Source organism: Dipodomys ordii, unplaced genomic scaffold (assembly GCF_000151885.1).
Source record: "Dipodomys ordii isolate 6190 unplaced genomic scaffold, Dord_2.0 Scaffold58, whole genome shotgun sequence".
NCBI lineage: Eukaryota > Metazoa > Chordata > Mammalia > Rodentia > Heteromyidae > Dipodomys > Dipodomys ordii.
In genome coordinates this window covers 5,634,711-5,649,050 of record NW_012267274.1, presented here as the reverse complement: position 1 = coordinate 5,649,050, position 14,340 = coordinate 5,634,711, and the positions used below count along the sequence as shown (strand labels likewise).

At 46.4% G+C, this 14,340-nt stretch overlaps 2 protein-coding genes across 3 annotated transcripts in view; one reads left to right on the top strand and one right to left on the bottom strand.

Moving 5' to 3' along the window:
• The window catches only part of Mettl10 (methyltransferase like 10), a 23,017-nt gene extending 16,668 nt beyond the window's left edge, over positions 1–6,349 (bottom strand). Inside the window, exons 1-3 of one of the 2 annotated variants that reach the window (XM_013021988.1) lie at positions 6,208–6,349; positions 3,885–3,950; positions 2,633–2,747 (exon numbers count right to left, since the gene is read on the bottom strand). In XM_013021988.1, the coding sequence (XP_012877442.1) occupies positions 2,633–2,747; positions 3,885–3,950; positions 6,208–6,314 (288 nt within the window). In that variant the 5' untranslated portion in view covers positions 6,315–6,349. Of the gene's footprint in view, positions 1–2,632; positions 2,748–3,884; positions 3,951–6,059; positions 6,114–6,207 lie in introns of those variants that run through there. The other variant, XM_013021989.1, reaches the window with a different exon arrangement.
• Positions 6,350–11,462: 5,113 nt separating this feature from the next.
• Positions 11,463–14,340, top strand: part of Fam175b (family with sequence similarity 175, member B) — a 37,548-nt gene continuing 34,670 nt past the window's right edge. The window contains exon 1 of the mRNA XM_013021889.1: positions 11,463–11,561. Within this exon, the coding sequence (XP_012877343.1) occupies positions 11,463–11,561 (99 nt within the window). The remainder of the gene's footprint in view (positions 11,562–14,340) is intronic.

Here is a 14,340-nt window from a genome sequence, read left to right as displayed (position 1 = left end):
CAAGTGGTAGAGCGCTAGCCTTGAGCTGAAGAGCTGAGGGACAGTGCCCAGGCCCAGAGTTCAGGCCCCACGACTGGACCCAAAAAAAAAAAAAATTACACACACACACACATCCCATACACATTTCTAGAGTTTTCAGATAGAAGAAACCAATAGAAATTATCTAGCCAGAACCCTTGGGAAAAAGTGAAGCCCAGAAAAAAAAATAAGTGGCTTACTCAAGGTTAAGACCAAAGCCAGAAAAAACAATAACACTCAGATTCTCTTGGCTTCTCATTTAGAGTTTGAACCATAATCTCCAAAGATGTAATCCCAACACAATACTCTTGAATGCTGAAACTCAAAAAGATCAAAATCTCTAAAGAATAAAATCTTGAGAGAACAAAATCTCGGGCTGGGAAGGTGGCTCAGTGGTAGAGCGCTTGCCTTGCATGCCTGAGGCCCTGGGTTTGATTCCTCAGCACCACATAAGAAAAAAGCTGGAAGTGGCGCTGTGGCTCAAGTGGTAGAGCGCTAGCCTTGAGCTGAAGAGCTGAGGGACAGCGCCCAGGCCCAGAGTTCAGGCCCCACGACCGGACCAAAAAAAAAAAAAGAGAGAACAAAATCTCAAAAAGTAATTTTTAGAAATAATTTAGCTGGGCGCCAGTGACTCACACCTGTACTAGCTACTCACTCAGGAGGCTGAGATCTGAGGATGGTGTTTCAAAGCCAACCCGGGCAGGAAAAGTCTGTGAGGACTCTTGTCTCCAATAAACCACTAGAAAACCAGAAGTGGCGCTGTGGCTCAAGCAGTAGAGAGCTCACCTTGAGCTGAAGAGCTGAGGGACAGTGCCCAGGCCCAGAGTTCAAGCTCCAGGACCAACCAAAAAAAAGAAAATTATGAGCAGAGTACTCAGCCTTTGTGCAAGGGAACAATTTCACATATTTCTTTCATGGCCATATAAGGAATACATACATAAAGGAATATTCTGGGGCTGGAAAGGTGGTTTAGTGGTAGAGTACCTGCCTAGCATGCATGAGCCCCTGGGTTAGATCCATCAGCACCATATAAACAGAAAAAGCCGGAAGTGGCACTGTGGCTCAAGTGGTACAATGCTAGCCTTAAGCTTTTAAAGAGCTCAAGGGACGGCACCCAGGCCAGTGTTTAAGCCCCACGACCAACAACAATTTCTGTGTATACGAAACTTTTGTTAGTCTATCTTCCAGAAACAAAACCAAGAAGATATATATAGAGAGCGATATATATAAGACTAGTTGAGGAAATTGGGTCACATATCCAGGGTAACTAAGAAGCTGGACAACAAGTTGTCTACACACTGGAGACCTCAGGATGCTAGTATACTAGCTCAGACCAAACCCACAGACCTCAGAACCAGTGAACTAATAGCATGATTCTCAATCCAAGGCTGAAAGTCTGAGGACCTATGGGCCAGAAGTGTAAGACTGGAGTCCAACTACCAGAATTCAGATGTCTACTCAGAAGAAAACTGCCTTAGACCAAGCGTAGTGGCGTACACCTATAATTCCAGCATTTGGGAAAAGGACAGGAGGATTGAGTTTAAAGCCAACCAGGGCCATATACTAAGTTCCAGGCCAGCCTAGGCTGGCCTAGGCTGGCAAGACCCTATCTATGAAAGTAATGGAGGGAAGGGAAGGGGAAAGGGAAGAGGGGAAAGAAAGAAAACTCTGACCCAGACTTCAGAAAGAGATCAATTTCCCTTTGCAATTTGTTTTCTGTAAGCTCCCATCCTGCTAAATGGTGCCCGCCCATATTGAGGTGGATTTTTTTTCCCACCTATTCTATCTAGACTCGACATTAATCTCCTCTGGAAAAAACCTCACAGACACTCAAAGTAATGCTAAATCACCAGTCTGTCTTCATTCCACTGAACATGATGCAACTACAACAGAAAACATATATACTAATCCCCAGAATTTAGTTTTCAACTCCATATATTTAGGTTTTTTTACCTACAAAAATTGCAGTTTTGCTGGGCGCTGGTGGCTCAAGCCTGTAATCCTAGCTACTCAGGAGGCTGAGATCTGAGGATCGAGGTTCAAAGCCAGCCCAGGCAGGAGAGACTGTGAGACTCCTATCTCCAATAAACCACCAGAAAACCGGAAGTGGCACTGTAGCTCAAGTGGTAGAGCGCTCGCCTTGAGCTGAGGCCCTGGGTTCGATTCCTCAGCACCACATAAGCAAAAAGAAAAAAGCAAGTGGCACTGTAGCTCAAGTGGTAGAGCGCTCGCCTTGAGCTGAAGAGCTGAGGGACAGCGCCCAGGCCCAGAGTTCAAGCCCCACGACTGACAAAAAAAAAAAAAAATTTGCAATTTTCAGGATTTGGAGTTCAAAGATTTTTTAAATTCAGGATTTGCTTTTAGGGATTTTACAACTAAGGATTTTTCACTTCTAGGATCTCAATAGTCAGGATTTTACCCCTTCAAGATTATGAATGGCAGCATGCATTCCTTACAATTCATTCAGCCTCACTTTTGTATCACGACTACTCAAAGTAAGTGATATAACTGCTTTACTACTTTAGAATTAGATGTTTAGTACCCTGCATTGCAAAACTTTTAAAACTTTCACTCTAAAACTTGGCTCAAACATGTGAATACTAAAAGTACCAACAAGTTCAACCAGGAAAACACCATTTCCAGTTCCGATATCAAGTACTGAAGCATCCAATGGGATCTTGTGCTTCTGTATCCACCTTATTAGTCGATTTATACTCTCTTTCCCAAACCTGTCAGAAACAGAATTAGTTACAAATGACAGATATAGAGCAAAAGTTATAACTACATTCCACTTTAGCTGTTTATAACATATGCCCAATTAAGTCTTTCTTGAAAGTAATAGTATTTGTGACTGTTTAAGTTTTGCCTCTGTTATCATTTAGGCAAAAGCACCTCCAAATATAGAACAAAACAGCTAAGTATGTTATTTGCCAATATTTCTGAATATCACCATTAACTTTTGAAAATTTCAGCATTAATTTTTGAAACATTCATGTTGTCCTGAACATTAGTACATCCTGATGATTCAAAATTTTACTTCCATGCCAGGCGCTGGGGGCTCACACCTGTAATCCTAGCTATTCAGGAGGCTGAGATCTGAGGATAACATTTCAAAGCCAGCCAGGGCAGGAAAGTCCATGAGACTCTCATCTCCAATAAATCACCAGAGTGGCACTGTGGCTCAAGTGGTAGAGCACTCTCCTTGAGCTGAAGAGACCAGGCCCAAAGTTCAAGCCCTACGACCAGGGGAAAAAAATGTTATTGCCTACTGAAAAATAGTAATATAAAAAGGTAATTTTGGGGCTGGGAAGGTAGCTCAGTGGTAGAGCGCTTGCCTTGCATGCATGAGGCCCTGGGTTCGATTCCTCAGCACCACATAAGCAGAAAAAGCTGTTAAGTGGCACTGTGGCTCAAATGATAGAGTGCTAGCCTTGAGCTGAAGAGCTGAGGGACAGCACCCAGGCCCTGAGTTCAGGTCCCGTGACCAGCAAAAAAAAAAAAAGGTAATTTCCTAAAATTCTGATCAAATGAAATCTGGGTCATTAAAGTGCTGGGAACTGGTGGCTCATGATTATAATCCTAGCTACTCAGGAGGCTTAGATCCGAGGATCATGGGTTGAAGCCAGCCCAGACAGGAAAGCCCATGAGAACCTTATCTCCAAGAAAGAGAGAAAGGGGGGGGTGTGGAGAGGGAGGGAGGGAGAGACTTTAAATCTAATCTACCAAGTTAAGCTACACTCAGCACAGAGTTCCCAAGTCTTAGGTAGGCTTACTTTGGTATAAATGCAAATACTTCTTGCTCACATACTCTCCCTTTCCTCCCTCCCCACCTTATATATATGCACACATACATATCTCTAACTTACCAGATTTCTCCTGTATCTCCATATTCTTGGAACATTTGAAGTTCTTTCTCATAGACAGCATCCCAACTATGTAAAAAATGGAAAAGCAAAGCAAGATTCTAGAATTTAACTGAATCTAAGGGATGTTTCCAATACATTACAGAGCTATTTAAAACATTCTTAATGTTACCAATAAGTACATAAAGGTCAATCTCTTAATATCCTTGGGTTAAAAGAATAAAGAGTAAGTTTTTGCATGCAAAATACCTAGATTATATGATACATTAAAAAAATGCTACATAGGGGCTGGGAAGATGGGTCAGTGGTAGAGCGCTTGCCTTACAGGCCTGAGGCCCTGGGTTCGATTCCTCAGCACCACATAAGAAAAAAGAAAAAAGCGGGAAGTGGCGCTGTGGATCAAGTGGTAGAGCGCTAGCCTTGAGCTGAAGAGCTGAGGAGCGCCCAGACCCAGAGTTCAGGCCCCATGACCGGACCCCAAAAAAAAAAAAGCTACATAAATGTTAGCTTTAAAAGAACACAAAGAGACAACTGTCCAAGGATCTCTAAGTCCCAAAGCCCAGTTCAAAACCTGTTTGTAAACGAGGTGTCAGTGGCTTACACTTGTAATCCTATCTATTCAGGAGTCTGAGATCTGAGAATCATGGTTCGCAGCCAGCCCAGGCAGGAAAAGTCCATCAATTATAACCATTAAAAAGCCAGAAGTGGAGCTAATGCTCAAATGGTAGTCTAGTAACCAAGACGAGCACAAAAAAAAAAAAAAAAAACTTCAATGATCTCTAGACGTCAACTTCAACTTATACTATACTCCTAAAGCATTTCTGTTCTTAAAATATTACAAAGAGCCAGTGCCAGTAGCTCACACCTGTAATCCTAACTAGCTACTCAGGAAGCTGAGATCTGAGGATCACAGTTGGAAGCCAGCCCCTGGTAGGAAAGTCCATGAGACTCTTATCTTCAATAAACCACCAGAAAACCAGAAATGGAGTCATGCCTCATAGTGGTAGAGGGCTAGTCTTGAGTGAAAGAGCTCAGGGACAGAGCTCAGGCCCTGAGTTCAAGCCCCATGACCAAGGGAAAAAGAATTACAAAGAAAAAGGAATGGAGATATTTAAGCTGTACATTGGTCTAATTAAAATGTGAGTTGAGAAGTGGTGCTGTAGCTCAAGTAGTAGAGCGCTAGCCTTGAGATGAAGAGCTGAGGGACAGCACACAGGCCCAGAGTTCAAGCCCCATGACCGATTAAAAAAAAAAAAGTGAGTTGAAGCCTCAGCACCAGCACAAAAATAGGTAAATAAATGAATAACAAACTTGACTGTACAAGCACAAAGTAGTTAAGTCTTCATTGGATCTTATGTGAAGACAAAGTAGTTGCTCACGAGACCACCAAAGATAAAACTGACTTGAAGCATAAACTCTGATGGTACACAGCTATAATCCAGATACTCAGGGGCAGAAGGCAAAGAGGACAGCTAGTTGGAGTCAGCCTGGCAAAGTTAATGAGACAGTATCTCAAAAATCAACAGTAAAAGCCCCTACCTAGCACAAGGCCCTGTTCAATCCCCTTTACAGCTAACAAATAAACGAAAGTTCTAGGGGGCGAGGGGAATATCTCAAGTAAAACGAGTGTTTGCCTAGCAAGCAAAAGGCCCCGGGGTCCAATCCCCAGTATCTGGGGGGAGGGAGGGATGAGGGGGTAAAAACAGACTTGAGTACCAAACACAATGCTGTCTCTCTGCCTCCTCCAGTATTCTAGCCCTCTGCTTCAGTTTCCTCCTGATGATGTTAGTCTCCCCGCCGTCATCTGCTTTCCTAGTTCCTCTTTCTAGAACCCTCTTCCTATCACCCCTCCAAAACATCCTGGTCCTTCTCCCCACTCATGTATCCAAGTCTATTTTATTTCCGAGAGTAATGAATGTTTCGGGTCAGATCACTTTTTTTTTCACTCCCATACGCCCCCATCGTCCGCTCCAGGTCGCCCCCAGGCCGCAGCTTTCCCAGTTCCCGGACCCCAAAGCTCTCCCTCGGCCTCCCACCGTAGCCCCGACTCGTATCCGCGAGCTCGGCCGCTCTCCCATTCCCCAGCCGGGTCAGGTTCAAGACCCACACACGCAAGGCCTCCCACGAGCTTAGGAGCCCGGCCCTCACCCGCCCCCCCGGCCAGGGGAAGCCGGTTACCGGGTGGCTCCAGCGGTTCCTCCCGCGCACACCCCGCACGGACCCCGCAGCGGCCCCCGGCCTTCCTCCCGCCACGCCCCCAGTCTCGGGCCCAGGCCCGGGCCGCCCTCCCGGTGCGCTCCCCGGCGCTCCCCCGCGCCACACTCACTGCTCCCGGGTCCCCAGCGCCGATGGGACGAAGCCACCCTCGACGGGACTGGCCCGTCGGGACCTCGCGGCGGCCACAACGCCGCCGCCGTCCGCGCCCGCGCTCATCTCGCTCGGCGCTCGGAGGGACCGCGGGGGCCGCCATAGAGACGGGGCGGGGCTAGAGCGGACTGCGGGCCGGGCTCCTCTAGGCGTCGGGAGGCCTCTCTCCACTGCTCCAGGCTGAGCTCGAGACCAGGCCGGCTGCGGGCTGGAACCCGCGGTGGGGATGTCCTCCGGTGCGGTGCGGGGTCGGCCTCCCGCCTCGCGCCAACGTCAAGGTCTCTGACTCGCCTCCGCACGATCCTGTTTGGGGACTGCGGTTGTTAAGTGACAGTCCACAGTATCGCATGTCGGAAAACAGATGGCTTAAGCCAAGGCCACCGGCACACAACGCGGAGGTCCTCACCTGTCCGCTCTACCTGGCGGGCAGATCAGCTTAGATTGACAGCCCGTGGCAGGACTGACCTAGAAAAACGCCTCTGAGCACTTCTGATTTGACATAGCACCACAGACGGAGGAGCCTATCTATGTTCAGGAAAATGAAACCCTGTCAACATACGTGTACACACACACACAGCGTACCTTAGCCATAGTAATCAGTATGTTGTGACAGAAAGACTGACACAGTGACAGGATAGCTGGGTAGTGTCTGCAGCTGACATTTGCCCCTTGGTCTGACTTTGGTAGTTCTATAGCATGATGCAAGGCATCTTAGGAGCCAAGAGGTACTTTTTTTTTGGGGGGGGGGCCTGAGGGTGCCAGTCGTGGGGCTTGAACTCAGGGCCTGAGTTTCTTTTTTTTTTTTTTTTTTTTGGGGGGGGGGTCCGGTCGTGGGGCCTGAACTCTGGGCCTGGGCGCTGTCCCTCAGCTCTTCAGCTCAAGGCTAGCGCTCTACCACTTGAGCCACAGTGCCACTTCCGGCTTTTTTCTTTTTGCTTATGTGGTGCTGAGGAATCGAACCCAGGGCCTCGAGCATGCAAGGCAAGCGCTCTACCACTGAGCCACCTTCCCAGCCCTAGTACCCTACCTTTTAAGCCAAAGCACCACTTCTGGCTTTTTCTTTTCTTTTTTCTTTTTCTTTCTTTCTTTTTCTTTTCTTTTCTTTTTTTTTTGGCAGTCCTGGGGCTCAAACTCTGGACTTGGAGACTGTCTGAGCTCCTTTTTACTCAAGTCTAACACTCTACCACTTGAACCACAGTGCCACTTCCGGCTTTTTCTGTGATGAATTGGAGGTAGGTCTCACAGACTTTTTTTCCTGGCTGGCTTCAAACACTATTCTTCAGATCTCAGCCTCTTGAGTAGCTAAGATTACAGGCATGATCCACCCACACCCAGCTTTAGGGTATTGTCTATAGTAGCAATGGAGTATTTGTGATCCAATGTACTAGGCAAGGATCTTACATGTACCTAGTATGGCTGCCTTCCAATCAACAGTTGTTTCCTAGGCTTCATTTCTGTTGACTCCACACAGAAGCCCAATTACAAGTCTCTAGAGGACATCAGCACCAACAGTTGCCTTCCAGCTCACAGAAATCCTGATTAGAACCGAATGTACATCTCCTCCTATACATAGTGTTTCAAGACCGTCAGGAAACCACTGGTGATAGAATAAAGTGAAAGGCAGATGGAAATCCATGTGCATAGTGATTAAAGAACTCAAGAAAGAGCGTAAGTAACTTTATTACAGAGCAATAAAACTACCGGATACCACAGCCAATTAGTGCTGCCCTAGATGAATGGTTGTTTTGATCTTCTCTAGATGGTAGAGAAAGAAAGCTTGAATGTGACTGAGTGGGTCTTAAAAAACTTTTAGGTTCTAATTAAGAAGCACCCATGAAAGGTACGCCCATCTTTGCCTGGTGTTGTGCCAGCACTTAAGAGGTTTTTGCTGTGTGTGATGAAAGCTATAAACAGTTATTGGTATGGAGCCTTAGAAAAAACCATGGTTTATACAGAGTTCCTTGCCTGGCTCCAGGCATGATTACTCTGCTTAGTTCTGAAGGCTGTGGCCCACCACCTCAGATCACCCAGGGCAACAGATTCTTGGTAAGGAAAGGAGAAGCTCTTTGATGCAAATTGCAGGGAAAAGTGGTGTATGCCCCAGAACACAGTTCCTCCTAACCAGTTCATTTACAATGAGGCAGGAGGGAAATTTACTGCACTGGAGCTTGCCTGTCACCTTAGTTTTCCAATCCCTGTAGATTGGCATCCTGTTGATCCACAACTGTTCTGAAAGTATAATTGCAAGAGTTCTCAAGCACTTCTCAACTGTCCAATTCCAGGGTCAAATACATGGTTTTCCTTTTCTTGACTTTGCAGCAGTTAGCATCACTGTGGGGCTGGGTGTTGTCCCTTGGCTTTTTCACTCAAAGCTAATGCTCTACCACTTGAGCCACAGATCCACTTCCAGCTTTTGGGTGGTTAATAGAAAATAAGAGTCTCATGGACCTTACCACCTAATCTAGCTTTGAACCACAATCCTCAGATCTCAATCTCCTAAGTGGCTAGGATTACAGTCATGAGCCATCAGTATCCAGCTTGTGGGTTCTAAATTAATCTACTGTCAGTTGTCACTGACAACTTTCCTAATTTCATTTATTGTACATATAGAGAGTTTAGAATGGAGAATTAAAGGGTTCAGGAAATGTTAGCTACCATTTTTTTTGGGGGGGTCCGGTCAAGAGACCTGAACTCTGGGCCTGGGCGCTGTCCCTCAGCTCTTCAGCTCAAGGCTAGTGCTCTACCACTTGAACCCAGCACCACTTCCGGCTTTTTTCTTTTTGCTTTTGTGGTGCTGAGGAATCGAACCCAGGGCCTCAGGCATGCAAGGCAAGCACTCTACCATTGAGCCAACTTCCCAGCCCTTAGCTACCATTTTTATTACAGATTGACCACCCCTAATCCAAAAACTGCAAATCCAAAATGCTCCAAAACCCTCAAACTAGTGCTCCTACAACTTCTACCTCTCAAATATCTGTGATTGCAGGTTTGCACTAACATACTTGGCTTCTAGCATCTTTATTTAACAATACAGTACTGATATATTTGGAAATCTTTTCTTATCAATGCCTATGCATTCCTCATCTTTCAAAATACTTCATAACAATTGAAAGGACAGCTAATTATCACCAGGCCATCATCTGATATGCTTAACACATTAGGAACTGTATTAAACACTTCCAACCTATTTTCTCAGTTACTCCTAAAGACAGCCACAGGATATTTCAGATACCCAAACCACAGCACTGAAAGGTTGTCCAAGATCACATCGTAAGTGCTGGAGCTGAGAATTGAAATCAAGAAATCTTTAAGACCTTCAAGTAACCACTACATGTAAGAAGTGATCTATCATTCTTATTCTTTTTTTTTTTGTCTTTTCTTTTTTGGTACTGGGGATCGAACCCAGGACGTTGCACTTGCTAGGCAAGCGCTTTGCCACTGAGCTACATCCCAGACCAGACGTGATCTATCATTACAATATGTTGCTGAAGGTTTGCATGGGGAAGTCAGTTAAGAGCAATTATGACAGCATGAAACACACTCTACTAAATCCTAAAAAATTCATCGTGGTTCTCTTTACCTGAAGTTTATAATCTCACTGCAGCTATTGCTCTCTCCCCATCCTCTTACTCCCTTCCTCCAAGGTTGCCAAAACATCTGCTCACTTTTTCTTCTTTATGTTCTGTGTCTCTAACTGTTTTTTGACTGGGTAGCCAAGATATTTCCTTATTACCAAGCTTACATTTTTTTTTTTGGGTCGGGGGCCTGAACTCTGGGCCTGGGCACTGTCCCTGAGCTCTTCAGCTCAAGGCTAGCGCTCTACCACTTGAGCCACAGCGTCACTTCTGGCTTTTTTCTTTTTGCTTATGTGGTGCTGAGGAATCAAACCCAGGGCCTCAGGCATGCAAGGCAAGCGCTCTACCACTGAGCCACCTTCCCAGCCCCACATGTTTGTTTTTTTGTCGGTCTTGGGGCTTGAACTCTGGGCTTGGGCGCTGTCCCTGTGCTCTTCAGCTCAAGGTGAGCCCTCTACCAGTTGAGCCACAGCACCACTTCCAGTTTTCTAGTGGTTTATTGGAGATCAGAGTCTCACGGACTTTTCTGCTTGAGCTGGCTTTGAACCGTGATCCTCAGATATCAGCCTCCTGAGTAGCTAGGATTACAGGCGTGAGCCACCAGCGCTTGGCTCCAAGCTTACATGTTTTATCACTTTCTTCTGTCTCCATTCCCCTACAGCAACCTGTTGATGGACAATGCCATCTTCCCTGGGACTCTCCTACCTTTTCATACAACATTTGCTCTCCAACTATGTATTGGGCAATGTCTACATGCCTGGCATTTTTCCAGATGATGGAGATACATTGGTAAGCAAATCAGACTTGCAAAAATTCCGAAAAAAAGCCAATAGACAGGATAAATGAATAAAACAGAGATGATGCAGATGGTGACGGAGGGAAAGTAAAGCAGGGAAGTAATATTAAGAGTGTGGAGGAGGGTGGTAATTTTGGTTTGAGTGACCAAAGGTGGCACTAAATAAAAATCTGAGGTCGTCAAAGATCGTGTGCCAGACAAGCAGAGGCTGAGTCTGAGACTGAGCTTGGAGGACGCTGATTAGGGAGTGCACTCAGGTGGACGTCTGCTGGGGAAGGCAAGGAACAGCCACACCGTGGAGGAAGCGGCTGACTGCAATTCCACCACCAGAGCTCCGGCTAACCTCCTCTCCATGGTCCTTGGCAAACGCTAGCTTGCTTTTTTTTTTTTTGTTTTTAAGTTTTAGCAATGACTTACTTTAGAATAACATGACGAAGTAGTAGGGGGAAATGGATAAAGGAGCGGCGTTTCCTATCCTCCCCGCCTCCACACAAGACCTGGGACTCAAAACCTCCTAAATGTGCGGCCTTTAACTCTAACCGTTCCGTTCCCCAAAGGGACAAGCTGGGGAGGATCAAGACGTGTAGAAAGAAGTTGTGGTCTCAGACTGTGCGGGGCAGTCCGAGGTCCGAAGCTGTGCGGGGAGGAACTGGGCGGTATGAAGCCCAAGGCCGTGCGGGCCCGGGATGGGAGGGAGAGGGGGGGAGCAGCGCCGCGGAGCGGACCCAGGCCCCTGCCCGCCTGGGGCTCTGGACACAGCCCCGCCTCCTTTCATCCGCGGACTCCATTTCCCACAATGCCTGGCGGCGGGGCGGCCGGAAGGCCGTGCGTCCCGCGCGGGGCATGATGGGGGAGTTGGAGCTTTCCATCATGGCGGCTTCCATTTCGGGCTACACCTTCAGCGCTGTGTGTTTCCACAGCGCCAACAGCAACGCAGACCACGTAGGTGCCGGGCCCCCTGCCGCGGCCGTAGAGGCCTTCAGCCTCCACTTTGGACCAGCGCCCGCGGCCAGCCCGGGACAGCTCGCTGCTCTGCCTCCGGGCTCGGGGCGGGCCCGACGAGCCGGTGACCCCGGCGGCTCCCGCCCCCGGCCGGCTCCCGGGTCCCCGGTGGGCCTCTCGGCGTCTTCCGCCGCCGGCTGTCCCGGGCTCGCTGCTCCGGGTGCAGCCAGCCTGCCCCGCCCGGCCCCCGGCAGTGTCAGTGGTCGCCCGGCGGAAACAGCGCCGGCCCCTCCCTGAGAGCCAGGCTTCCGGACCTTCGAGGGGCGCCCGCCCGGGGTCCGCCCGGGGCCGAGGGGCCGGGCTTTGAGTGTAGTGGAAGCACCGGCCCCGCCCGCCGGCCTCGCCCGTTGTCCTGGCGTGCGGTAGGGGAAAGCAGGCTGTCACTGTGCATACTAGTGTGTTCTTCGCCCTGATGGAAAATGGAGAATGTAAATAGGTGTGTGAGGTGCAGGGTCCGTTTGCGTTTCCTTGAGGAAGTTGCATATTTAGTTGTTCAGAGAATGTTCTAAGGCCTAGGTGAAATAGGGAAGTGACAGCTCTGCGTACGAAGGAGAAACGCTTAGGCTTTGGAACCCCCAGGGGAAGAAGGAAAGCTGTTTCAGGATCTTTCATTTTACGAATTGCCTTTTCATGTCACTGGCCTTTGGTTGGAAATTCCTTATGGAAGTGGAGAAGGAGGTCCTGAATTTGGTGGGCATCGCTACCGGGTGCTTTCAAATGGCAAGATTATTTTAAGTGATGCTAATAGGGAATGATTCGTGTTCATTAAATAAGTGTGCGTGTGCACGTGTGTGTGATTGTCATTACAAAGCAAAATTAGGCTGCAGAAGGGAGAACTGAATTGAGTTTGATGTCAGCAGTCTTAGCTTCCATTAATTGATAACTGATTTCACGAGAGTGATTTCATTAGCAAATTTAATGGTTGTAATGCTTTTCATCCCTTCAGTGTTGATGGTAGAAAATTGCTAGGAATATTATACAGTATAGGTTTTTTCCCAAAGGCAACTCTGGGCTTCGGTATTGTAGCCAGCCATTTATTAATGTAGATGGTTTGTGATACTCCTCCTGTCCACAGACTACTGAATGTGGGTTCAGTGATACTTTTTGAGTTTGTATTAGGTGCAAAACCTTGGTATCATAGTTTATGTTTAGGGCAGGATTATGGTAAGAATAAGAACCTACCTGTTGAAAAGTGAATTGTTTTCTTACAAACTGTGTTAAGATGACCATATTATTTATCATCATCATCGAGCGATGATGATGATAGCCATATTATTTGGCTGATGATATTATTATTATTAATATTGTCTGCCATAGGGCTTGGACTCAGGTCCTAGCGTCATCCCTGAGCTCTTTTTGCTCAAAGCTAGCCCTCTACAGACACTTAGAGGCACAGCTCCGTTTCCAGTTTTCTGGTGGTTAATTGGAGATGTCTTTCCTGGCCAGGCTGGCCTTTGAATTGCCATCCTCAGATCTCAGCCTCCTGAATAGCTAGGATTACAGATGTGAGCCATCGGTGCCTGGTTTGTTTAGATTATTATTAATTTAAGAGCTATGCCTTTAATGTCTCATGTTCTAGGCATAATGCTAAATTCATGGAAATTTCCCCCAATCCCTATAGTTTGCAATTGTGTTTTATATAACCATGCCTGTTTATATTAACCTTGTAACAATTATGGATGTTGGATACATAATTCTTGATTTGTTTCTTTGTTCATTTTTGTGCTGGTACTGGGGCTTGAACTCCTTCCACTTCTCCACTCAGTTCTGGTGCTCTACCATTTAGCCACACCTCCACTTCTGGCTTTTTGTTAGTTAATTGGATATAAGAGTGTTTAGGATTTGTCTGTCTGGACTAGCTGTGAATCACGATCCTCAGATCTCAGCCTCCTGAGTAGCTAGGAATATAAGTGTGAGCCACCATCACCTGGCTTAATTTCTCTTTTAAAGTTGAAAAACCAAGAATTTATGTTTATAATTCATACATGTTTGTACTAGGCAAGAGATTAATATAAAACTACACAGTCTGTAGACAAGGCTAGCAAACTTTCTGTAAAGGGCTAAGTAGCAAAAGATAGTAACAATGTAAGATTTGGAAGCCTTGTGGTCCCTGTTGGAACTACTCAACCCTGCTATTGTATGGATCAAACAGCTGTATGGTAGACAATATATGAATGAAGGCGACTGAGTTCTAATAAAGTTTACTTATAAACTCTGAAATTTGAACTTTATGTAAATTTTAACAGTTCATGAGGTATTATTCCTATTTTTATTTTTTCCAACCATTTAAAAATGTAGAAATTTTACTTATCTTGCAAGCTGTACATTATTGGTATTGGACTGGATTTAGCCTCACACTGTAGGTTGCCTACTGCTACTATAAAGTAACAGACTTTGGTAATTCAGACCAGTAGATAAACATACTTAACTTCAGAATGGTTTTATTATTATTAGCACTGATGAGTTATATCTCACCTCATACTTAAGTCTGTTATGGTTACTAGGAAAATAGTGAATGATGAATTAAATTTTAATTTCAAATAAACAACATAATCTTTTTTTCTTTTTTTTGGGGGGGGTCCAGTCGTGGGGCCTGAACTCTGGGCCTGGCTGCTGTCCCTCAGCTCCTCAGCTCAAGGTGAGCGCTCTACCACTTGAGCCACAGTGCCACTTCTGGCTTTTTTCTTTTTGCTTATGTGGTGCTGAGGAATCAAACCCA